The sequence below is a fragment of the Musa acuminata genome, chromosome BXJ2-6 (assembly GCF_036884655.1).
Source record: "Musa acuminata AAA Group cultivar baxijiao chromosome BXJ2-6, Cavendish_Baxijiao_AAA, whole genome shotgun sequence".
Taxonomy (NCBI): domain Eukaryota; kingdom Viridiplantae; phylum Streptophyta; class Magnoliopsida; order Zingiberales; family Musaceae; genus Musa; species Musa acuminata.
This window is the reverse complement of record NC_088343.1, coordinates 42,883,897-42,908,733: the sequence shown is the minus strand read 5'-3', so window position 1 is coordinate 42,908,733 and position 24,837 is coordinate 42,883,897. Positions and strand designations below refer to the sequence as shown.

Sequence of the window (24,837 nt, the reverse complement as noted above, 5' to 3'; positions counted from 1 at the left end):
TGGAAGGTGAAGTTGACTTACTGATCTGTTTGATATAGAATGAATCATTCAATGCGTGCTTCTCAGTGGTCAGATCAATGAATGAAGTTGCAGAATTAATGTGCACGTCATACGGATAGTCAAAGTCGAGTCAACAAAACATTGAGCCAACCGTGATTATAACTTGTTATTCCGTTAATTATTATTGGCACAGCTGAAGAAAAGATATGTCATTATGGATTTGATCGAAGACTTAACTCAATACTCGATAGCATTATGGATTTGATATGGCGGAAAATAAAAACAAATATAGTCTCTTTGTCGTACTGCTCTGCAACTGTGGAACTGTTGTAGCTCTTCGCTGCTTGCATCACTGCGTGAGCTCCAAGAACATTGAAGATTGGCGGGATCATCGTGCTGAGGAAACTTGGTACCATTTACGGTCTCGATCTTGTGGCATAACTCGAAAGCTCAGATGCTGTCTCCATGACGACCACATCAAGCATTTCCAGTGCTACTGCTGCAGCAATCTCGCCGACCTCTTCCGACCTCCAAACATCTCCCGACGGCCATGTCGTGCTCTTCAGATCCTCCTCTGTGAGCGTGCAGATCTTCTCCCAAATGTGACTCCAATCTCGCCTGACGACTTGCTCAGCTCTGCTAGATTTCGTGATGCCTGAGATCGTCTCCGTATGAGAACATGGAGATGTCGAGTTGAGATTCTCGAATTTTGACGACAGTCTCCTTCTCGGGCTTTGCTGCCGTCGCTCGTCGTCTGCATTTCCTGAACGATTAGATCACCCTCGATGTACCAAGGTAATTAACTTCGCTACTCGAAGCGATTAGCCATACCTGAAGTAGGAGGGCTGATGGAGATGGAGTACTCGCCGTCCATGATGCCATAATCCAGAACTGAAACTGGACTCGAATCTTGTGAGCTGCAACCTGCTTCGTTCTTCGCCTGAGCAGCTGCTAACTTCTGCATCTTCTTTTGTTCCGCGGCCTTTGCGTTGCCGCCGCCGAGCTTTGTAACCGTGCAGGAATCTCTGCGAAGCTTCTCCTTCGGAGAAGGGACGACCGAGCCCCTGCCATTCTTGTGCTCTCTCTCGGGCAAATTCTGCTGCTGCTTGTGAGAATTCTTCTGCTGGTTCCTCGTCTTCTTTTCTGCCACTCTCCTCTCAGTCCTGTTGGCTTCCCTCTCCTTCGAATCCCCTGTACTTGCCTTGTCTTTCCTGCCCTTCACCGTTGTGGTCTCTGCTTTACTCTCAGGAGCGAAGCTTAGAACCAGGAACTCCTCATTCTCCTGCCTCAAGTACGTCGGAGCCCCACGAAACGACAACGAGGTCTTAATTTGCACCCCACTGCTCCCCTCACTGCACGAGACCCCCGGCCAGCTCTCGGCGGAGTTCGCGGACCGACTTCCCTTGACCGAGTCCGGAGGAGTGTAGGGGAACACCGGCATCGAGTCGAGCCCCATCAGTCGTGCCACAACGCAGGGACTCGCCGGCGGCTTCTTCTTCTGCATGGCGACCCCCTGGCTATGCACATTGTGGCGGAGGCTTGCACACAGCAACCGGCGGATAACCCCGGACAGGCACCCGGCAGCGTCGGAATTGAAGTCGAGAGGAGGGTGGCGAGGGGTCTTCATGAGGGAAAGAGCGAGAAGAGCACGGACAAGGGTGCGCTGTAAGATTTTATGATCACGTAGGTCGGGAAAGGAAGTGAGGTAGGGATTTGAATGGAAAGAGAGGCCGGCCGGACTGCCGGGGCGGGCTTTGCATTTGAACGAACAGTGGATGGGCGATGGGATGACGAGCCATGTGTGGTTGGGAAAAGAGTGGCTCCGTGGGGTCCGCATGGGTCCTTTATTGGGTGTGGACCATCGGAGGTGCTGCTTTTGGTCTGTCGCTTCACAGTGAGGTGTGATGCCGTCGAAGGGGAGATGGGGGTGGGCCGGCGACGCGAGGGCGAGAGACTCGCTTCTGGCACCGGCCGATGTTTCTGACCTAGGATTTGCGTGGTGGGTAGGGTCCGCAGCTCCTTCCTTTCTTCCTTCCCCCCCTTATCCTTCTCATGGCAGTGGGCGCAGTCAAAAGCAGGACGATCAGCGTGCTGTCGGATGTCGACGACGAAGAAAACGTGAAAGAGTGTCATAAGCTACAAACAGAGACGGACATAAAAATAGCGATAGATTTATTTTGAGCGAATCCTAAAAAAAGCAAAACCTTATATATATATATATATATATCTTTTCCGGAAAAGAATATTTATTTTCAGATAATTTTTTTTATCTAATACCCAATACCTGAAATACCCCTAACTTGACAATCAATTACTTATCTTTTTTCTTTATTTCTTTATAAACTAATCGATAAGATGAATCGATCTAATTATAATTTTTTATATTATTATATACAACTTATAAAATTTAAAATTTTATTTTACTAAAACTCTAATAAATATTAATTGACCAGTGTGGTAGAGTCAGGTGAATTGAATTGTTTATTGTGGCATATATGACGCCTATCAAATTTATAGGGTAGAAAATACATGCTTGACAGGGATATATATATGACTGATGGAGGAGTTACTGCCGGATGTGTTCATCTCCACCATGGAAACGTCGACGACAACAGTTGGCGGGAGCGGTACTCAATGCGCATCAATGAGTCTCTTGGATTGCTTCTCCACCACGCCTCTGCACGGCGACAGCAACAGCAACTACTGTTGATGACAGTAGCTTCCATGGCGATGCCACTGTTCATAATTAGTCCTTTCTGTGGACTCATCTCAGGTATGTTGTCAAGATCACAACCACGCCTACTAATGACAAAGCAATCTATGACCGTCAACGCACCACTCCATCCGCCACACCAGTCTAAGGAGGAAGGAGGAAGGAGGAAGGAGGAAGGAGGAGGATTCGATAGCCGACATGCACGTAGGTGGATAGATGAATCTTTGAGCAGAGTAACATCATGATGTCCCCCCAGTGGCTGGTGCTTGGGAACTGCGGCAGAGAAGAGGTCCATGTTGGTGGCTTAGTTTTCCACATATATGTATGATCGGTTGATGCTACTGTTTGAGAGAGACTGCATGTAATCTTCGTGAGATCAGAAGAGAAGATGACTAGCTGTGAGCCTTCGTAAGGTCAGTCCTTTTTATCTTCGTAGAAATGATCAGTTTGATGTTACTGTTTGAGAAAGACTGTGCATGCTTGTAATCTTGTTGTAATCATAATAGAAGATTACAAGATGTGACTCATTCTTCTTCTCTTCTCCTTTTAAGTATTGTATTCTATTTTTCTTTTATAAAATTTAAAAATTATTATATCAAATACATATAATGTGTAAGATTTAAATATTATATTTATTATTTATATAATAATATACTAATCAATCCAGACATGAGAATGAAAACCAATCATATTAATAACACATGTTTCTAAGTGTTATCAACTTTGTGGATATACACAACTTTCATTTGGTTGAAATTATATTTCGTCCCTTCTCTTTGGCATTAATTTTTTTTTTAAGATATTGACTTGTTTACTTGGTAAAAACTTTAATATATATTATAAAATCCTTAATTTAAAATTTATTTTTATCATTTATTTTTATCACAAAAATAAAAAAAAAGATTAAAATAAGTGAGATAATATAAAATTTTAAATGATGTATTAAAAGGTACATCAGTATCAAATTGAAATGATAAAATCCATATTAAAACAGAATAATTTCTTAATCGTCCACATCTGACACAATTATCCCGATATGATAAAATAAAACTTTTTCTAACTATATTGAAACCTAAATTTTTTATATTTTTTATTTTTTTATTATATATTAATAGTGTAAATATCGATAATCTCTGGATCAACTCGATTTGATTTGAAGCCATATATATAATACATTTGATGTGAACATAAAAGACGTTAAAATGTTAGTTCGAGGGCTAAGATAAACTCGGGTAAGTGCTCCACAACCAACTTATATGAAAACTAAGGTCATATAGGTTTTTCGACCGGTTCCTTAGACACTCAAGTAATATCGGGTTAATCAAGAAAATATTATGTTACATGGGCAAAATATTTCTTGTCATAATTTGCTATTCTCAAAGTATTCCTCCATTTGAATTAATAACCATATGCTCTCGATGTAGATTGAGTCCTGTCATCTGTCATCTTACTGTTGATTGGGGTATCGAGCCACTATTGAAGTAGATATTTCTCTTATCAAATTTTATCTGAGTTGAAATCATGCTAGTCAAATTTCTAATGTTTTCTCTAATTCATATATTTTTTTATCATGAGATTTAAAACAACTTCATAGCGGTCCAAATGAGTTTTAATTTTTCACCTTGAAAGAATGGTAAATTCAACTTCATGACGTATCAATTTTGTTCGATGAAGGTTTAACATTATTGATCGAAAGGGATTAGACGGTTTCAATATTTTTTATGGTGTTATAATCAAGATGTCGTTGACTAGGGAGTGAACACGGTTTGATCCCATCACGAAGGCACAAGCTCGTCCTGAGAGTCCACCTGGTGCTCTTGAATGTTGGCTGTGAGGAAGGAAATTAGTTAACATGATCCTAATGTGTTACTTATTCATTCGAGATGGATTCTACTTTGGGCCAAGGTAATTGGGCTTTCTCGAGATTCTAGAGTCGAGCTGAGAAGTGTCTTGGCTTCATCGAGGTTCGTACATAAGAGGTCAATGTTAAGGGAGTTTTCGACTTAACCCTTTCGATGGTAAGATTAGTCATGGGAATTAAAGTAGTAGAATTTTTTTTCATTCCCTAATTTTAGGTTCAGATGGTTGGCTTTTATACCTAGATGGTCGATGGCTGAAAGCTATTGGCTCCTCTCTTTATTCGTGATCCTTCGGGGGCTCATTTATGTCAATAACCGATTGATTCCTTTTCTTGTTAGCAAAGGATGATCATAGGGGTATTATTTGCCTGGGCTGACATTTGTATGGGAAAAGAGGATGACGATTATTTGCGTTTGGTGATCGAAAAGGATTAATGCTCCTGGAAAAGGGAGAGAGATGGGTTCAGAGGAATTAATGCTCCTGAAAAAAAAAAAAAAAGGGAGATGGGTTTCATTGTCAGAGATTAATGCTCCTTGTGTCTGGGCATATGATCGTTCCTGAAATCATGGTCGTTGGATAATGGAGGTGATTGAGCTCTTCTGCCTTGATTATGTTAAGGTGAGAGTAGGTCCTTGAGTGAGCCAACAGGTTAAGACTAACATTATATTATTCCCTATCAAATGAAAAGAGATCAAATCGATCTTTCACCTTGGAAGGATAATAAAATTCGACTTCATCAACTAAATTATTTTTTTTCCTATGATGTACGATAGGCAATGATATGAGATAAGTATTATGATAAATATATGTCTACCTTATAAGAAAAGGCAATCGTATGGTGAGGGAGGCTTAAACATGATTATTACGATTTATTACGATAATAATAAATCATAATAATCAATTTATTATGGTAATAATAAATTATAATTATTAGACTTAGACATGGTAAAGATCACTTTCCCATGTCTTGATCGATTTATTATGGTTCGAACTCGTATAGATATGGTTGATTAATATGCTTTTGATGTAAAACACATCGTGATATATACGAAGTCCTAGGTCAAAAGAGATTTTTTGATTCAATCTCTTTGATATCCAATAAAAATATAAAATATTTTATAAAATATATTATAGGAAAATAATCTCTAGCCATCTTAAATAGTTTTTCCTTAACCTCTTGTACAATATGACAATAAAATGATTGTATGTCGAATGATAATTAGTTGACGATGCATGTTCTATCAACATGCAAAATTATTTTAGGATATCACTAAAAAAATTAATATTTGATGATATATTTGATAAATTAGGTGTAATTTATTATATATATATATCAACTGACATCTGATTATTTAATTAAAAGCCTAAATAATATTTAATATTCTCTAGTAATTATTATGATAAAAAAGGGTGTTTCAAATATTTTTATTTTTAAATTGGATATAGTTAAATACTAATTATAATTATATATTAAAAAGAGATTATTTTGTACTCTTCGAGGAGATGACGTACCCAACGTCACTACGTGGCTCGCGCAACGATACGTTTGCGACCCATGTAAGCCATGCACGTCTCTTCCTCCTCGTCTCTCCCCTCTCTCTCTCTCTCTCTCTCTCTCTCTCATCCTCTGTGTCTCCACTCGACATAAAAGTGATGCCGCTCCACCGCTTCTCTCAATCTCTCTCTCTCTCTCTCTCTCTCTCTCTACATCAGGATATGGATGCAGGAACAGGTCGCTGCCTCAGGTCTCGATGGCTCCTCTGCTTCGTGGTCGTCACTCTGCTCTGTTCTGGAAGTCTCGCCCATCCCGTCTCAGGTATCGAATTCGTTCCTTTCTTCCACTTCTACATCCTCTCTGTTCCTCTTGTTTCGTTTAGATCTCCTCTCTCCTCTGCTCTGCTAGTTTCCGGAAGACGATGCTGCAGGAATCACTCGATACACCCTGCTGATGCTGCTACTTGAACAGGGCAGTTGAGAAGGGGAGGAGGACGGCGGTCACTGATCGTTTCATTGGAGGACTACAGTGGGCCACGAGCGAATCCAAGACACAATCCCAAACCATGTCCAAGCCCATGCTCAGGCCCAGGCCCAAAACCAAGCCCCATCCGTAACTAAGATCCGTCGGATGCATGATGAACGGTCGGATGGAGTCCGCTGTCTGTCTACAACCGGTGGTTTTGTTCTATTTGTTTCTGTTTTTTGTTTTTGTTGTTGGTTTCCATCTTAGTGACTCTTGATGTTTCTTTCCGCTATAAAAGTAGTTGTTTGCAGTTGTGTCACGGTTTGCTACCAAAAACATGTTATATGTTTTTGATGCCAGTATGTCGCACGCATGATTCGCTTGTGCCATCTTTTGATCTCTACAAAAGCCATGCAAGTGATTTAAATGAATTAACATTTAAATTGGAATTTTAAGATATTGGAAATCTCAATTTCACCAAAATCAACCCTTTTTTTTTTTTTTTTTTTGCATTTGCTCCGACGAATGCATCAAAAATTGTCTATAGAAATATTGTTTAATGTAGATTTCTAAAATTTAAGAAATTGTATAGTCTTTGAATTATTTTAAATTTTGGTAGTATAAAATAACACAAAACTTTTCCCAATTTTCTATCCTTATATACTCATCTCAAATCCAATTAAAGGATACATGAAATAAATCTAACTCGCTATCATCAAAGGAAACTTGAATATAATAAGATGATGTGCGTTAGTCTATTTTCTCTCTACATCATTTCTCTCCAAAAGGGATGAAAACTTTTGCTTCTATTTCTATTTTGTGTAGTATACAATCCTAAAATTTAGGGAAAAGATTATAATTTTTATTTACAATCTTATAATGTTATCATGTCATTTTATATTAATTTTGGAGAGATTCTTTTAATTATTTATCCTAGATTTTTTGTTTTATCTATAAATAGACGAGAGAGATTATAAAAAAAATATAACAATAAAAATCAAAATGAGTTTGAGTCTCTACTAAGAAATCATTAATGATTGGTATATTATTATACAAATAATAGATTTTAAATTCGAATCTAAATGTATGTTTAAGTGTAAAATCTGAATATATGTGAAAGTGCTCAAATTTTTTTTAAAAAAATAAAAATAAAATATATTTTTATATAAAATGAATAAAAATACTTATTAATAGGTTTGTTGGGTTTGACAAGTATTTTTTATATTATTAAAGTATGTTATTTCAAGAGAAAAAAAAAGAGTAATATGCATGCACTTTGTAAAGTATGTTATAAAATGAGTTCATTAAAGAGCTAATTATTAATTTGTAATTGCACTACACATTTAAGTTATATGGACCTTATGCATGCATGTGGTTATGGCTGCTTTGTAATTGCTCTTTGGAGCATCAATTTGTAATTGGCTGCTTTGTAATTGTAATTATTAATTTGGCATGCATGCTTTTTGTTATGGCTGCTTTGGCATATATGCATGCACTTTGGCATGACTGCTTTCTAATTGTAATTATTAATTTTGTAATTACACTTTGAAGCATCAATTAGAGATCAACTTTGTGAATCAACATAAATAATTTAGTGTTCAATATAAAGTAAGAATTTTAGGACATTATTTAATGAACTAAGAACATGAATGTTTATATCCTATCTGCCCTTTCAAAATCATACATATATGCATCGCTCTCATTATCGTCATCATTACTCATTATTACCAACAAATATACATATATTATCTATTTTTGAAGCCGATCGAACACTCACGTGGCGCTTGCCGATTAGTTGCATCGTGTCCAACTTGACACGATGACCGATGCCATGGCCACGCACATCCTAATATTTCCCCATCTTCCTTGTGATTTCCTCATGCGATTTTTCCATAGGTGGACCCCGTTTTTCCTCCAATAAGAAAGAAGGTATAACTTGGGTACCATACTTCATTATTCAAAGAATATTGGGTATTCCGGAGTCCGAGTAGGAGTCGTGTAGAGTCCAAATAACTCCATCTGATGAGATCGATATCAACGGCCAGAGTTTTCTTCCTGCGAAACTACGGTGGACACGAATAGGTCGACGAGTGTTTCTTGTGTATATATAAGAGAGATCAGCGTAGCTGCAACCCCTCCTCGGGTTTCGCTGGCAACCCCGGAAACCCTTGCCTAAACCATTGCCACGTCCATGTCAAAGAGATCCGCGGGTCCTGCCCTCCTCGGGTTTCGAGGGCAATCACGATTTGCCTAAACCCTTGCCTAAACCCTCGTCCCCGCATGGCGATCGACGACGAGCCGACGAGGAAGCGGCGAAGAAAGAAGTTGATGACCGGAGAGGCGGTCGAGGTACCGGCTAAACCCTCCTCCTCCCCCTTTTCTTCCCTTGCTTTGGTCGAGATATGGTCGCGAGATCGTGATGTTGAATTCGTTTGCGACGCAATCTGATGCCGTGCTTGTCTTTAGTCTCTCGTATTTGTTTTTGATGAATGAGTTGGGATGCTTGTTCGTCTTCTAAACGAACTTCTTTAACAAACCATCTTAAATTCATGCGAGTTTCTGCGGTATGGTTTTTTTATTGCTATTTTTAATTTGCTCATTGTTGCTAAAGTTTCTTTAACGACGGTGATTGTATCAGAAACTACGAATTATCCTGGTGGCTGCATTCTCCATTGCCCCAAACTTTCGAAGTTCGTCCTCATCTTTTGCCTCGTCAATTTTGTGATTAGTGGTGAAGCAAATTCTCTACTGCACTTTCTTTCAGATCTTTTGGGCTTAGGACATGTAAAAGGTGCAGGCAGAATTGTTTAGCGTTCTATGATAATCCATGTGACTGAAACAACTTTGACTTCTCTGATTCAATCGAGACCTACCAATGTGTTTTAGGTCATTAGAAATGCGAAGCAATTTGCTCGTATATAAAGCTATTTGCAAACTTAGTACTAATATTGCAGCAGCAGTAGCAGCCTTGCTCCTATATAGAGCTATTTTGCTAACTTAGTACTATCATTGCAGAAGCAATAACAGCCTTGCTCCAGCAACAACTTTTTGTACTACCATTATGATAGTAACTTTGCTACTATCATAAGCTATTTTCTTGCTTAAAACCAGTAGAATTTTACTGCTGCTGCAGCAGTAGACAATTTGACCCTATACAAAACTACTTGCTAGCTTTGTGCTAGAATACTATGCGTCTACATCAACAAGCACTTTGCTCCTACCTTGAGCTATTTGCTACCTTAGTGTTACTATCAGAACAGCAACTTCTTTTGTGTAAAGAAGTGCATGCCATGCCAAAGTGCGTGCATTTTGTTAGTGTTACTAACAAAGTGCATGCACTTTGGCATACACTTTGTTTTGGCTGCTTTGGCATGCACTTTGTTTGAGTTACTAACAAAGTGCATGCACTTTGACATGCACTTTGTTATGGCTGCTTTGGCATGCACTTTGTTATGGCTGCTTTGTAATTGTAATTATTAATTTTTAATTTGCTCACTGTTGCTAAAGTTTCTTCAGCGACAGTGATTGTATCAGAAACTACGAATTATCCTGGTGGCTGCATTCTCCATTTCTCCAAAATTTTGAAGTTCGTCCTCATCTTTTGCCTCGTCAATTTCTCGTGGTCCTATTTATGGTTTTTTGTGCTATTGGGACAGTGAATAACAACTGCATCGTGACTCTATTTTGCCTTCTAAGTATTTGATTAAACTTTGATGCCCTGGCTTCCTCCATTAGTTCTTATGTTTGTTTTGTTAATTTAGGTGGGACATTTCCATGAAGGCCTTCAGTCTTGGCATTTGGCAGTGGTCATTGAGTGTGGTGAGTTTTTCCGTGTTGTTGAGCATGCCAATCGATTGAGTGGTGACCGTATTTCAGAACCTGAGGAGGTGATTCCAGTATCAGATGCAATTGAAGGCACATTCAGCACAGCCACTGAAAGTTGCAGACCACGAATTAGACCGGTGCCACCTCATGTCAGCATTGGAAATTCAGAGATCAGATATGGGCTGTGTGTTGATGCCTTGGTTGACGATGCCTGGTGGGAAGGTGTAGTTTTCGATCATGACGAAGGTTTTGAAGAGAGGAGAGTGCTCTTTCCGGATCTAGGAGACCAGGCTATTTTAACCATTGAGAGGTTGCGTCTTACCCAAGACTGGGATGAAGCTTCTGGGCATTGGAAGCCTCGTGGCCAGTGGTTGTTCCTTCAATTGCTTCAAAATTTTGACTGTGCAGGTAGCTTGCCTGTTTCAATCAGGCAGATATGGTGCAACTTGAGAGCTACTCATGTTTTTCAGGACAAAATCAAAAGCTGGGCTTTTGGAACAAAAGATATTTGGGAAAAACTGTTGTCAGAGTTGATTGAGGAAGTATGGTCTGCAGCGAATAGCATTTCAGTTTCCGATGTTATCTCTAAACAATTAGTAACTGCTGGCATGGCTTCAGTTGATGTTTGCACTTCAATGGAGGATGTTATTTGTCCTCAAGGTGCTGACCTTGGATTGGATGATCTGACTAATGGTACAGACAATAATTGCTCTTCAGGACTAAACACACCTGATGATCGTGCCTTAATTTCAGGTGCTCAAAGTCCATGTCAGTTGAAGTATGCTAGTGAGAATTCCTCCCAAGCAGTTTTAGTAGTTGATGCTACAGAGGTTTCAGGTGCAGATGGGTTTCTTCAATCCTGCGACAGTACTAAAGCATCAATGAAACCCAGGGTTTGCTCGAAAGCATTACAGGATTTCATACAAGTGTGTCGCAATAAATTTTGTCCTATAGATTTGAAGAAAAAGCTTTATGCCTTGCGTCAACTTGCAAGGTCTCATCTTATGGCTGTAGGATGGAAGCTCATCAAAGATGTTCATGGTCGTAAGTATTATGTCTCTCCTCTGGGAAAACGTTTTGGGTCTCTGGTAACAGCCTGTGAAGCATGGAAAACAGTGGAAGAAAATTCAGACACAACAACTGATTGCACCTTTGTAGCAGAGAATCATGCAGCCGAGGTCCGAGGCACATTCTCCAACCTCACATCCATGCACAGTAAGGCTGAGAATATCCCAAGCTGTAGTGTTGCAAACAATTGGAAGCCTCTGAAACTTGATGCCAGCTACTGCCCTGGGTTGGTAGAAGTATATGCATCCAAGATGAGAGGTGGAAAGTCAAGGCTGAAAAGCTTGGCGAAGCTTGATTGCAAATCTCTATCAGAAAAAGTGAAGAAACATCTTGTGGCTTTGGGTTGGACAGTCGAATTTAGAGAAGATGCAATCTTAAGGTTTCGTTTCTCTTCACCTCAAGGAAGAATCTATTACTCCCTTATCAAGGCCTGCAGTGATTTGCTGCACCAGAAGGTGGACGAGGAGTGTGAATATTCTGATGATTCTGAGCATGACCGCTCAGGCTGCAGTACAAAGAGGTTGCATTCTATAGTGGATTACTGTGTGAATTGCTCAGGTAGAAATTTCAACTGTGCTGCTTCTGGGAACAAAAAGGTGGAATTTAGGGCAGACGAGGACATTGAACCTGAGTTTTTACCAGAAGCAATAACGGAATATGAGGGTTTCATGGATTTGCAAGTGCAAAATGGTAAACGAGCAATCTTAGATGCGAATGTTAAATTGCTGAGACTGAATGCTAAAAGACATCTTTTATACATGGGCTGGTTCTTTTATCTTAAAGACAAGAAAACTAAGCAAGAATTATGTTACAGGTCACCAAGTGGCAAGTCCTTTCATTCTCTTATTACAGCCTGTAAGGCCTACTTGAAAGAAAATAGAAATTCCACCATTAAGTCTCTCCATTCTGTGGGCAACCAGAAAAAGGTCAAATCCGAATTGAACGTTGAACACATTGAATCTGAAAAGAATGATAAACAATGGGAACTCTGTACCATTTCAAATGCTGCAACAAGTAAAGGCTTCCATGAACCTGCTGACTTTTTGGATAATGAAACTGTAAGAGAATCAACATTTTCTTGTAATTCATCAGAATTTGGTGAACGTAAATTTGGTAGATTGCGATTCAAAAGAGTTGCAAATTTAAAGAAGAAAAGCATGCCTCTTTCTCCTTCACATGGTAGCACACAAACTCGTCTATCTGGTCAGGAAGCTGATTGTCAAAAATCTAAAAGAAGAGTGGCATCCCAATCTATCAAACAAGATGAGAAAACGGGCGAAAGCTTTTCATCTCGTGTGCGTAGATCAAGCACAAGTTTGCAGCAACTTGTAGAATCTTCTAGCCAGCATTCTGCAAAAACAGTTTTGTCTTGGCTTATTGACAATGATATACTATTACCGAGGCAGAAGGTTTATTGTATGTGTGAAAAAGACAGACAGTCTAGGAAGGAAGGCCGGATAAATCATTCTGGAATAAAGTGCATGTGCTGTAAAACAGTGTTCGATCTTGCAAGCTTTGCAGCTCACAGTGATAATAGAACTCAAAGGCCTTCTGCCACTATATTTTTTTCTGATGGAAGATCTTTACTACAGTGTCAAATGCAGATGATGCATGCTAGCAAGCAAAAAATTTCCCCACACATCAGATTGAAGGGTGACCTTACTCAACATCAAAGTGATACAATCTGCTCTATCTGTCAAGATGGTGGTGCATTGATATTATGCGACCACTGTCCATCAGCATTTCACGTAACCTGCATGGGCTTAGTGGTAAGTTGCTTGTTTAATCTATTGATTGTAAAATGTCTTATTATGTTTGCGGCATCTACCTGGAAATTGTCTTAACAGAGCTTGTTTTCCATTTCACTTGCTGAATATTGTTGGCTTTATTATCTTTTATCTTGTTTGCACATGAAGTTTCAGCAGCCGTGTTCTTTACCTTTTCTATTGTAGCACAGTGTCTTTGATGGATGGTTGAATTTTGTCATGGTCATTTACTCTAAAGGATAATGCTATCTGTATTTCTTGTGCTTTCAACTGCATTGATTGTATTATTTGCATAATAAATGAGAGATATGATATTTGGGTTCTCTGTTATGAATTATCTTCTTTTTATGTGCATAAAATTATAAGGTCTAACTCTCATCTCTGACCACTTTATTTGCTATTTTAATGTGAAACAGAAGCACTTGTAGGTAAAAGTTCAATATCTTACAAGTGAAATGCTTGCAAGTCGGAGTTTGACTAAGGCCTGGTGCAATTACTGCTTTTCATTTAAAAAGGTTGGACGTGCTTATTCTTAACAATTGAGGTCTGCTGGGCTTATTTTCCTATCAAATTAACAGATAGAAGGACATCAAAGAAGAGAAAAGGAGATGATTAAGATATAGAAGGGTATTGGGCATGTTTGTCAATGGAAAGCACCTTAAATTAATCATTGAAGTTTCTCTGCTGCTATTAAAGGCCAGACCGTCCCTCTCTATTTAAAGAATATATCGACATTTTCTAATCCAATTGTAACTCTTAATAGCCACTTAGAAGGGAAAGTTTAAGTTTGATAGAGCCCCATCTTTAGAGTTTGCAGTATCATCTGGAGGTTTATAACAAGGAAGTAGGAACAATGCACTGGTAGCATCTTAATTAAAATGAATCTTTAATAAACTTTTGTCTAAGTTGTATTCATCAAAACCTTTCTACATGTAATACATTTATATTTAACAATAGTGCTAAATAAACCTAAGAGAAGTCCCAAATGTAGCTTGGATGTGTCTAAAGAAGTCCTTTACATGCTCTGGTTAGGAAATTTAACTTAAGTTTAGAGATCTGAGCCTATAGGTTTTGACCAAATAGGGATTGTTTGGAAATAATGAGTAATGACACCTTATACTGTGCGATGACTTTTTTTAACAGAACCAATTTATGTTTAATGATTCTTGTTTCCGATCCAACATAATCAGGTGAGAGGTTGTTACTGTTGTGGCTTTATCAAAATTGTCTTTCTGAAACCGTGTCAAGTTTAATTTCCAAATTATGTACCTCTAACTTGTTAACAATTATAATATATCAGGTGGCTAAATTCTATTAATGTTGGTTTTCATGTAGGATGTCCCTGAAGGAAAATGGTTTTGTCCATCATGTAGATGTGGCATATGTGACCACAGTGAATACAATCATGATGTAGAGCAATTTACAAAGACAACAATGTTTTCCTGTGATCAATGTGAAGGAGAATGTATGTTTTGACTTTTTACCTTCTTACGTATGCATGCACCCATATGTTTGTGCATCTAAAATTTTCTTTTATGTAGATCATGTAGGTTGCTTGAGAGGTGAAAGATTACAACAGCTTGGTTCTTGTCCAACTGGAAATTGGTTTTGCAGTAAGAAATGTTTAAAGGTACATTTCAACAAAAGAATTGAATCCTTTTTGGCACTTGATCTTTTGTGCCTTCATTTTTTGCTGGATATAATGAATCCTTTTTGGTGCACTTGAACTTCTGTAGTGATTGATATAATGAAAACATAACTTACTGCTAAATTTATCTCCACGTGTTTCAAATTTTGGTAAATTCTATGTTTTTATTTGTTCACTAGACTTGTAATCATCTTTTCAAAATTCATAGATTGAGCCGTTGTCGATGTGGGTTTTAATTTGATCTAAAATTGTCCATGTCTAAGAACTGATGTGGCAGTGATAAAGGAGCTAAAGTTTGGTCCTTCTTGGGACCTTTATTCTCCAGATATTGACACTGTAAATCGTCTAAACCTCTTTGGTCAGTAAACTTATAGAGACTTGGTGGAAAATAAGCCGTCACCTGACTTGAACAATGCCATAATACAGTATCTGGTTCTTAATTACTCAGACATGCAGGTGAGAAGCTTAGCAGCAGTTGGAGGAGATACTTATGAAATTATAAAGAGACCATGTTAGTTAGATCAGTACACCAGAGATGTAGTACTCTATGTAGCAGATATGGATGGATGTGGGCACATAGCATATGGTGGTTGGAAGAAATAATCGGAGGGTCTGAAATGTGGACAAATTGTATGCATATGAATCTTTAATTGGGTTCAACCGACTAGTGGTTTCACAGTGCTGGCTTTATCAGATTTTGGTCAAAATGATCACTGTGTATGATAATGTACAGTGGCGTACTAGTTTGCTTTTGATTTTCGACCTTAGTTATACAGAGCAAAAACGCAAGAACCACTTCCATCCTATTTGATTTTCTTGTTTTTAACATATTGCATTTACTTGAATCCTATTTACAGTTGGAACCTCCATTTCCTTGTTTACCTTTTCTAAAGATTCAAGCTTCCTCTATCAATTCTTTTATTTTCTCATGTGAGTTCATCTTTTCCTTCAATTAGTAGAAGTCACTCATGGAAAGTTTGTTCTTGATGTTTCTTATATTGATTCTGCAGATATTCTATCATCTCTGTGAACTTATTGGGAAATCGAACCCAACTTCCTCTGTGGGATTATCATGGACTTTATTGAGATGGGGCAGTAATGATAATTCAGATCTTGGAAGATTTGCCCTTGAAGCCATGGCTGAGCATCACAGCAAGCTATGTATTGCACTTGATGTACTGCATGAGTGCTTTGTGCCGATGACTGAAACTCGTACTCAGAGTGATCTCGTTGCTGATCTTCTTTTCAATAAAGAGTAAGACACTTTCTCAAATTTTAGATGTAATATTGTTTTACTTTGCCCAATTATCTATGTCAGTTTACATGTGTATGAAGTGATGACTTGCTGAATCTTGTTACCTTGGTGTGGCATTTGATGACCTTTATTTATTTAACATGATAGTGTGACTCAGGAATTGTATGTTCAGTAAGGATTAAATTCTCGATCAAGGACCGGAACTGCTTAGTGGTCGGACCTATATGGTACAACTACCCAGGTGCTGTTGCAGTTGGACACTGGACTTGGACCCCATGAGTCCCCATAAAACCTTATCTTTACATATTTTTTACCTGAAAAATAAATTAAATATGTTTTCCAAACTTATCATATGTCAAGAACAATGTCAATTGGAATGGGAAGAGAAGTGAGATCACAACATTAGGTGGATGCCACACCACCGTTCTCACCTATCGAACCTGTGGTTTAGATTTTTTTTTTTGCTCTTGAATTTGTTCCCCATCTTGTGATTAGTGGTGAAGCAAATTCTCTACTGCACTTTCTTTCAGAACTTTTGTGCTTAGGACATGTAAAAGGTGCAGGCAGAATTGTATAGCGTTCTATGATAATCCATGTGACTGAAACAACTTTGACTTCTCTGATTCAATCAAGATTCATGAACCTACCAATGTGTTTTAGGTCATTAGAAATGTGAAGCAATTTGCTCGTATATAAAGCTATTTGCAAGCCTAGTACTAATATCGCTGCAGCAGTAGCAGCCTTGCTCCTATATAGAGCTATTTTGCTAGCTTAGTACTATCATTGCAGAAGCAATAACAGCTTTGCTCCAGCAACAAATTTTTGTACTACAATTATGATAGTAACTTTGCTACTATCATAAGCTATTTGCTAGCTTAAAACCAGTAGAATTTTACTGCTGCTGCAGCAGTAGACAATTTGACCCTGCACAAAACTACTTGCTAGCTTTGTGCTAGAATACTGTGCTTCTACATCAACAAGCACTTTGCTCCTACCTTGAGCTATTTGCTACCTTAGTGTTACTATCAGAATTCAGAACAGCAACTTCTTTTGTGTAAAGAAGCTGTTTGCTACTCTAGTATTACTGCAGCAGAAGCAACTTTCTCTTTTGCTCATGTTTTGCTAGTCTTGTTTTGAGTGCGATAATAAAAGTATGTAAAAATAATAATTTTGCTTGATTATGAGGTGCACACAAGTCTGTGTGTGTGAGAGAGAGAGAGAGATGAAACCTTGTCGTTGGGAGGTTCAAACATCACCTGCAGCTGGCTAGGAGACCTGGTTGGATTTGGATTAGAGATAGGATCCTTACTGGTATAGTACTAAGAGGTAAGCCATATTGAGTAGTCCGCTTGGTACAGTATAGATTTTTATGTCCTCTAACTGTCAGATCAGTAAATAACGATCTATGTCCTTGGGTATGCTTGAATTATAATTCTTGGTGTTTAATAACTTGATGATGTTAATGTCAACCTAAATAAGCTTTGTAGTGTTTTTGTTCGTTTTATATCTGAGTGTAGATTTTGCTTAGTTGGCTCCTTATTTTGTCTATGCCCTCCAGATATTTGCTCCTTGCAGTAAATCTTCATTCCCCTTTATACTAATGATTTAGAATGTCTAGTCAGATTCCTGATGCTCTTTGGTCGCAAACTCATGCGATAACTTGTTTTAAATAGTTTGGATTGCACAAAACAGCGAGCAACATTGTATTCTTATCTTGATGACACTATTCCATAATGATATTTTTTTAATTATCCAACACTGTTTTGTAACAATTTTATAAATATTCTATTTAATCTAAGGAACATGCAAAGATCATATAAAACTCAACACCCTTCTTCATCTCCATGGGTAATGTCTTCATTACCATACCTAAATAACCTTTTATAGCGACTGACCTCGATTACCACACCTAAATAACCTTTTATAGCGGTTAACTAGGGGAATATTCTGCAATACGAGCAGAATGTTCCCCCAGCCTGCTATTTTCAAGGTATTGATAAAATATTTCTTTGAACTACTATTTTAGATTAGTGTCCACATAGCCTAATTGTTGACCAGAACCCGTCTTCTCATTACTAACTGTCCTGCCACGTGTCGAGTTATGATTAGGATGAATATTTCCATAATCAAAATTTATTAATAAAAAGGAGGGGAGACTAATGTTGATGGCATTGCCAAGCAATCTCAACTTTTTCGATGGAGTATAAAGTTCTCCATCCTCACTCCATAACCTTCTAATAAGATCAGTGACCTTTTCTGACTTGCCACTTGTTTGACTTCTTGCAATCATTGTTTTCGATCATACTGCAAGGTTAACTTGATATGCTGCACAAGTTTGAGAAGTTTACCAGGTTGAAGACATGCACAAACTTGTGCCTTCTGGCAAGAAATCTTCCAACGCAAGTACTCATGGTTTTTTTGCTCCAGTAAAATAATACACAACGAACCTTTTCCAAATCTAATTTCTATTATAGTCTATTTAGCAGTTGATATTTTCCTGAAGCTGTGGCTCAAATGTTTGATCTCTTGACCATTCATGTTTGGTGCAGCTCCTCGTTGTGTTTAAACAAAGCCTGCTAGATTTGTGTTTAATTTAGCTTCCCTTTAAGTTGATTCTTTTAGTGCCATATGTGCCATTTCAATAGCTTTCATCTGAAGGCCTTCATCCAAAGTGAAACTTCTGTCTTCAGATGCTTATGTTGAATCCTGCCTTATTGTTTCTCAGATCAGAGCTTAAACGATTAAATTTTTGGGGATTTTACACTATGCTTCTGGAGAAGGGAGATGAACTAGTATCAGTTGCTACTTTCAGGTTCTTATGTTGCTCTTTATCACTTTTAACACTTACATTTTCATGCATTCTCAATTTATTTTGCTTTCTGCTGAACTAATGTTGCTTTTACACTCTTGATCCAGGGTCTATGGTGACAAGGCAGCAGAAATGCCTTTAATAGGTACTCGTGTTCTGTATCGCCGAAAGGGAATGTGTCGTCTTCTTGTGAATGAATTGGAGAAGGTAATACCACCAAAAATGTTTGTCTAACTTTGATCGAGCTTGCATTGGGAAAATACATGCAGCACATTGTTTGAGGAACATTTGATCTGCATATGTTTCTCTCTCTCAGTTAAGTTTCAATTAACTAGACCGAGACCAAATCATTCTGTAGCTGGTCTTATAAAACTTGCATGGTGATTACTTACATCTTATAATTTCCCCTTAAGATTGTTCATAGCTAATGGCTGAACTTACTATTTCTTCTACTTTGAGCTTTTTCTATGAAAGAATTTTTAGATAGGATTCAGCTTCATCTAAGCAATGTTGAACTTGTATTTATTGTTGAAAGAGGTTTGACGAGTCTGTTTTCCTATGTTATGGTTAATTTTATATTTCTTCTGATGCCGGATGTTAAACTAATCATTGATCATGTCGAATGAGATTCTTATTTTATTGGTTTTCATCAGTTCTTTCTGCGTAAATGTTAATCGAGGCTCACGAGATGATGTATTCTCACCAGCTTGCTTTTCTTATTTGTTCTACAGTTGCTTTGTTCTTTAGGAGTAGAAAGGCTGCTGTTACCAGCGGTTCCTCAGCTTCTACAGACATGGACAACCTCCTTTGGATTTACCCAGATGACCAGTTCTGATAGATTAGAGTTATCAAAGTACTCCCTTCTTAGCTTTTCAGGAACTACTATGTGCCAGAAGCTCTTAGGAGCAGCTAAAACCGTTTCAGGGGTACCAGCAGGTGATCTTCCTTTCTCTAATTTTTCTGTCATCAATAATTCTGTCATAAACATAACTATTGTAATGGTAACAAATACATGCACAAAATTACATATCCATATGATACACATTTGGAGATTTACTTCAACGGATGATTTCTGTATCGAATTAGCAGATGGGTCTGATTGCGAGTACTAGAGTCTTTACTTGTGAAAGACATAATATAATATTGATCCCTTGCTGATGGACCGTACCTGCTAATGTAGATAGATACTTATGAGGATATTGTTTCATCATCAAAGTGATGCTTTTCATCATCTTCACGCAACAGACATGCAGACAGACCTGTTAGCATCGCAAAAATAACATGAACAAGAAGCTCACAGCAGTAGAGGTATGTTTTCCTTTTAGACCCGTGTGCTTTTTCTTATTAGCCACAACTTGCAACTCCTCCAGCTGATCACTAGGGCTTTCCCAGTGTTGATGCAGGCAAGCACAAAGAAGAGTTGCATTATGATCGATATCTCCTCCAATCATTCCGGTATGCGCCGCCTGTGACGACCATCACTTTTGTTATTAAAGGGTTTATATATATATATATATATATATATATATATATATATATATATATATATATATATATATATATATATATATCAAAGTGGGAAACCTCCAATTCCTCTGACCATTATGTAATTAATCTTTATGCTTCTTTAGAGATCTCAGGTTTCTGAAAAATCTTCTTTTTAGCTGCGAAAACATATTGAAATTCCATCCCAAAGTATTCTTTGACCATGTTTTTGTTACATTGTATTCCCGGAACGTGTTATTAAAACCTTCGTGGAGCTGTTGCTGCCACGTCCTATAAGTTCACTAGCTTTGAAAACACTCCAATTAAGGCACGAGGCAGCCCTCGAAGAGTCTGATCTCATGATCAGATGCCTAAGTTTCGAGATCCAAATTTGCAATAAAGATGTTGTTTCGTTTACTCAAATTTTGATGATTTGGTTCGGCTCACGGGATGATGAAATAATAATAATAATAATAATAATAATAATAATAATAATAATAATAATAATTATTATTATTATTATTATTATTATTATTATTATTATTATTTTTTCAATTTATTTATTTTTATTTTATATATTTATTTTTATTGTCATGAGATGTTACACAAGAACTTTTGAATCCATTTCGAGGTGGTAAAATTCTCTTAAAACCTTATGGTCTTTTAGATCGATCACTCTTTGTTTTTAGTGTTAGGTTGACAATGCCTTTATTCATCTTTTTCTTCCTCAGGATGGCGATGATTTCTTCTGCTTTTCTTGTTGATCGAATTCGTTTCCGAGTGGTGATTTTCTTGAACTCTTCTTCTCTTGTAGGTATCCATCTAGAATCTCGGCTAAGATAATCACCTCCCTCGAAGATTTCCGACTTTCTTGTCGATCGAATCCGTTTCGAGGTAATGATTTTCTCGTCTTCTTGCTACCGATCAAGAATCCAAGCCGCCAAGATGATCAGAACTAATTATTACTCGGCATATGAAGTTTCAGGTATATGTGCATCATCTTCTAATTTATTAACCATCAAGTCATGCGACTTGACCATATCAAAGTAAAATGCAAGAAGCTAAATGCAAGTTCAAGCAATATGACCAAAACTCAGCATCCCAAGGCAAGCACTATCAAAATCAAGGGCATGCAAAAGTCCAAGGTGAGAGCACAAACCAAGTTGAATCCAAAAATGGTCTGAACTTCCATCCAAGGGACACATCAAGTAAAGTTTGAATCCAGGAAAACAAGATATAATCTCTTTCAAATCATTACCATTACCAACAATCTCAACAAATATGATTTTTTTTTGTTTTGTTTTTGGGGTACCACAACAAGCTTAAAAAACTGTAAAACACCACCACCCATGATTCAGATATTCATGTACATGTCTTCTTTAAGCAAATTTCAACCCATATTTGAAAGCTTGTTCATATCGTCTAAGCATCCCATCCAGTCAGTCAGAATGATTTGGCTTGAGAATTGGACAAAAGTGAGCCTCAGAGCTCTAATCCACCATCAGCTTTATGAAAAAATAGATCCTTCTATTTGTAAACTACCGCTTAGGAGAGAGGGATTAGTAAGTAGGAAACCTGATCATCAAATTCCAAGCATGTTGAAATTATCTATCACAAAATCCTATGTATCAAACTATTACTAACTGTCACTAATTCTTGATGAAAATAGACCAAGAAGGGTAAAATAAACACCTGATAAGGACAAAAATATCTTATTTAAAAAAGTAATGGCTGACAAATAATATGCTACAAAAAGATATAACTATCAGGTTCATTCCGAGCACCGAAAGAACAAATTGTTGATATGTACACTCGAATGCTTTCACCCCAACAAAATGGGAGAAAGAAAAGCCATAACATGGGTAGCCCAAAATTATCTTCAAAGTTCAATCTAAATAAATCAACAAAGTGAAAGTAACTCAAGTATCATCTAACTCCAAACATCCAAGCCCATCGTCCATATAGAAGTTGCTAACGGAAAGCTCTTCAGTAATATTGTCCACGTGTTGCCGACACAAAACTCCACAGATATTACGCTAGAAGCTTACTACTTAAAGCAACCTTTTGTTGCAATAGGAACCACAATCTCATTTTCAGAACTTAGATTACACTATATACAATACTTTGTGCTACCGATAAATTCTCCCTTTAATTAATCAAGACCTAAAAGAAGGACTTACAGCCTTCAAGGCTCAAAAGCAGAGCACCCTTTTGGTCAGATATCAAGCAATTTTGTTATTAGCGTAGAGTTGAAGTGATTATCAATGCATGAGTTATAAGTCACAAGACATTTTATATAACCAAGTTACTCTTTGTGAAAAGAATAATGAACCTAATCGATATTGGACCAAGATAGGTGAAAGGTCATTTATCATAAATGAGTTCATTTGCAGACAAATTACCAAGAGCTACCCTATGAAGAAAAGGAGATACAGAGACTAGTAGCATAAAGACCATATAAAATTTGTACTAGAACATAAAGCATGTTTAAGTCATCATCTACAAATTCAAAATTATTGTGTAGTCTATCACATTTGCAACCAACTATTAAGTGTGTTCAGAAACTGAATCGAAGTGGTAATTATCTAAAACTGTTGGAAGAATTAATAGAACAAAATTAAGATGAAAGGAACATGATTCATGGCCTTTTGGTGTTTTAGTACAGTTTCTTTAAGGTATTAACTGCTCCCACTCAACATTATGAGTTTGTTAGATGGAAAGAACAAGTACCCTTTCTTTAAGGTGTTAACTGACCCCAATCAGCATTACGAGTTTGTGAGATGGAACTCTTCGGTGCCATCCCCAAAGCCACCGATCGAATACTTGTTGAGTCATTGTTCCCCAAGCACGTCCTGTACATCACAAGTTGTATTAACGTTTTCTTTACCAAAGAACTCCTCGATCCATTGACAGGTCGCCAAGTCTAAAAAGATTCGCGCGCACAAACAACAATTCGTCAAAAGCATCCAAGATAAACCCCTCACTCTGGAAAGAAATCAAAGAATAGCGATCTTCAAATACCGTCAAGAACCGTTTGCAGCGGAGGCAACCTCGCAGGAATCGGCAAGCCCCATGGGTCTTCCTCCGACGCCCAACAAGAATGGCCCGTTCACCATCCTCCTCCTCCGCGTCCCGTACGGATACCCTCGCGCTGGGCGAAGTCTAGAAGCTGGATTAGGGTTTTGCAGCGAACGTAGTAGGCAAAGCCAGCGACGAAGGAGTCGCCGTCGAGCTCCGCTACGGCGAGATGGAGGACCTGGGTGTCCACGCTGTCTTCCGGGAATGGCTCCTGTCTTTGGCTTCGAGAAATGAAATCAGGAGGGTCGAGCGAGAGGCGTCCGCTCTTCTTGAGAGAAGGGGTCATATGGATGAGCGCGAGGAGGTCGGCAAGAGTGTAGTCAAGAACTGGCAGGTCGCGTTAAAGGAATAGTGGTTGCGCACGAATCTTGATGAGGTCCATATCGGGGACGGATGTCAAGTGGCGTTGGATCCCTTTTCGCATGATGGTGGTATACTCGTATCTTATGGCGTGATTGGAATGACTACGGTGAGCTGGCGAGGCAATAACGTATGTGATGTTGTAGTAATCGTTGATACTAAGTGAAGTACTTCTATGGAAGTGAGATGATCGGACATTAAAGCAAACACTTTGAGGGCATCTGCAGCAGAAGCACTGTGAGGTTTGCGCCTATTTAAAGCAAACACGTTGAATATAGACTCATCTGCTCATGACAAGAAAAAACGAAAAGAGGAATTAAAGCAAACACTTTGAGGGCAACAACACGAGAAGCAACAAGTGGAAGTTTCCTTCATGAAAAATGCAATGTGTGACCACAAATTTGAAGCGAAATAATGATTTCTTTTTTTACCTGAGCGATCTGGTGGAAGGCAAAGGCGACGACAGGTCGCGTGATTGCGCACTGGTTCTTCGACGTCACCATGGTCACCGATAGTTACGCCGACACAAAGGGCGGTGAGGACGCCGGAGAAGGGGAAGCCGCGCCAGCGAAGGCGTCGGGGAGGACGTGGACGAGGGCAGCGAGGCACTCGACGATGAGGGCAGGCGCGGCCGTTGGCAGGCTTCCCGTCGAAGAGGCGGGCGAGCACCGCCAGGGACGACATCCCAAGTCATACGGTTCGTACGATTTGGTAAGAGTAGTGGTCCGTATTCACTTGGAAGCGGGGCCCGCAATCAACGTGTGTAATTTCGTCGGTGGTGATTGATGGGAATTGTGTCGGTGTTCGTTGTGTGCCGCGTGGGAACGTGCATGCATCGCTATTTACGATGTTGCCATCGATCCACAAAATTATATTGCACGAAGAGAATGTTTTACCAACACATTGTTTCTTACCGTGAGATTTGTGAAATTAGGTTTAATTGGATTAGATCTTTTATTTATATAATAATACACTAACGGACTCAAATATTATACATAGAATTAATTCCA

The 24,837-nt window shown here is 38.4% G+C and overlaps 2 protein-coding genes and 2 long non-coding RNA genes across 6 annotated transcripts; 2 read left to right on the top strand and 2 right to left on the bottom strand.

The window, feature by feature from the left end:
* Positions 1 to 18: 18 nt before the first annotated feature.
* On the bottom strand, positions 19 to 2,057 carry LOC103989903 (uncharacterized). The gene is made up of 2 exons (XM_018827740.2): positions 832 to 2,057; positions 19 to 754 (listed from the first exon to the last, which is right to left on the bottom strand). Exons 1-2 carry the CDS (start codon positions 1,835 to 1,837, stop codon positions 417 to 419), a joined length of 1,344 nt encoding a protein of 447 aa, XP_018683285.2. The 5' UTR covers positions 1,838 to 2,057; the 3' UTR covers positions 19 to 416.
* Positions 2,058 to 6,201: 4,144 nt separating this feature from the next.
* Positions 6,202 to 6,892, top strand: LOC135613793 (uncharacterized). The gene is made up of 2 exons (XR_010487375.1): positions 6,202 to 6,389; positions 6,540 to 6,892. It is a non-coding gene; the product is annotated as an uncharacterized LOC135613793 (long non-coding RNA).
* A 1,798-nt stretch (positions 6,893 to 8,690) lies between these two features.
* On the top strand, positions 8,691 to 20,415 carry LOC135615766 (uncharacterized). 2 transcript variants are annotated; one of them, XM_065114706.1, is made up of 10 exons: positions 8,691 to 8,882; positions 10,295 to 13,195; positions 14,528 to 14,657; positions 14,734 to 14,822; positions 15,851 to 16,095; positions 18,821 to 18,907; positions 19,012 to 19,111; positions 19,636 to 19,840; positions 20,150 to 20,212; positions 20,297 to 20,415. In XM_065114706.1, the coding sequence occupies exons 1-9, from the start codon at positions 8,814 to 8,816 to the stop codon at positions 20,182 to 20,184; spliced, it is 3,861 nt and encodes a 1,286-aa protein (XP_064970778.1). In that variant the 5' UTR covers positions 8,691 to 8,813; the 3' UTR covers positions 20,185 to 20,212; positions 20,297 to 20,415. The 2 variants fall into 2 exon arrangements, with proteins under 2 accessions (XP_064970778.1, XP_064970779.1); XM_065114707.1 differs by having other exon boundaries at positions 20,085 to 20,212.
* Positions 20,416 to 21,621: 1,206 nt separating this feature from the next.
* Positions 21,622 to 24,534, bottom strand: LOC108953058 (uncharacterized). Of its 2 annotated transcripts, XR_001978425.2 has the most exons (4): positions 24,259 to 24,534; positions 23,411 to 24,111; positions 23,120 to 23,312; positions 21,622 to 21,964 (listed from the first exon to the last, which is right to left on the bottom strand). It is a non-coding gene; the product is annotated as an uncharacterized LOC108953058 (long non-coding RNA). The 2 variants fall into 2 exon arrangements; XR_010488137.1 differs by having other exon boundaries at positions 21,622 to 23,312.
* Positions 24,535 to 24,837: the final 303 nt, after the last annotated feature.

Coding starts and splice junctions, on each gene's coding strand:
- LOC103989903 (XM_018827740.2), bottom strand. CDS start 1,837: ATGCGGACCCCACGGAGCCACTCTTTTCCCAACCACACATGGCTCGTC. Junction 755..831: donor CATCAGCCCTCCTACTTCAG/GTATGGCTAATC, acceptor CAGGAAATGCAG/ACGACGAGCGACGGCAGCAA.
- LOC135615766 (XM_065114706.1), top strand. CDS start 8,814: ATGGCGATCGACGACGAGCCGACGAGGAAGCGGCGAAGAAAGAAGTTG. Junction 14,823..15,850: donor GCAGTAAGAAATGTTTAAAG/GTACATTTCAAC, acceptor TTGATTCTGCAG/ATATTCTATCATCTCTGTGA. Junction 18,908..19,011: donor GTATCAGTTGCTACTTTCAG/GTTCTTATGTTG, acceptor CTCTTGATCCAG/GGTCTATGGTGACAAGGCAG.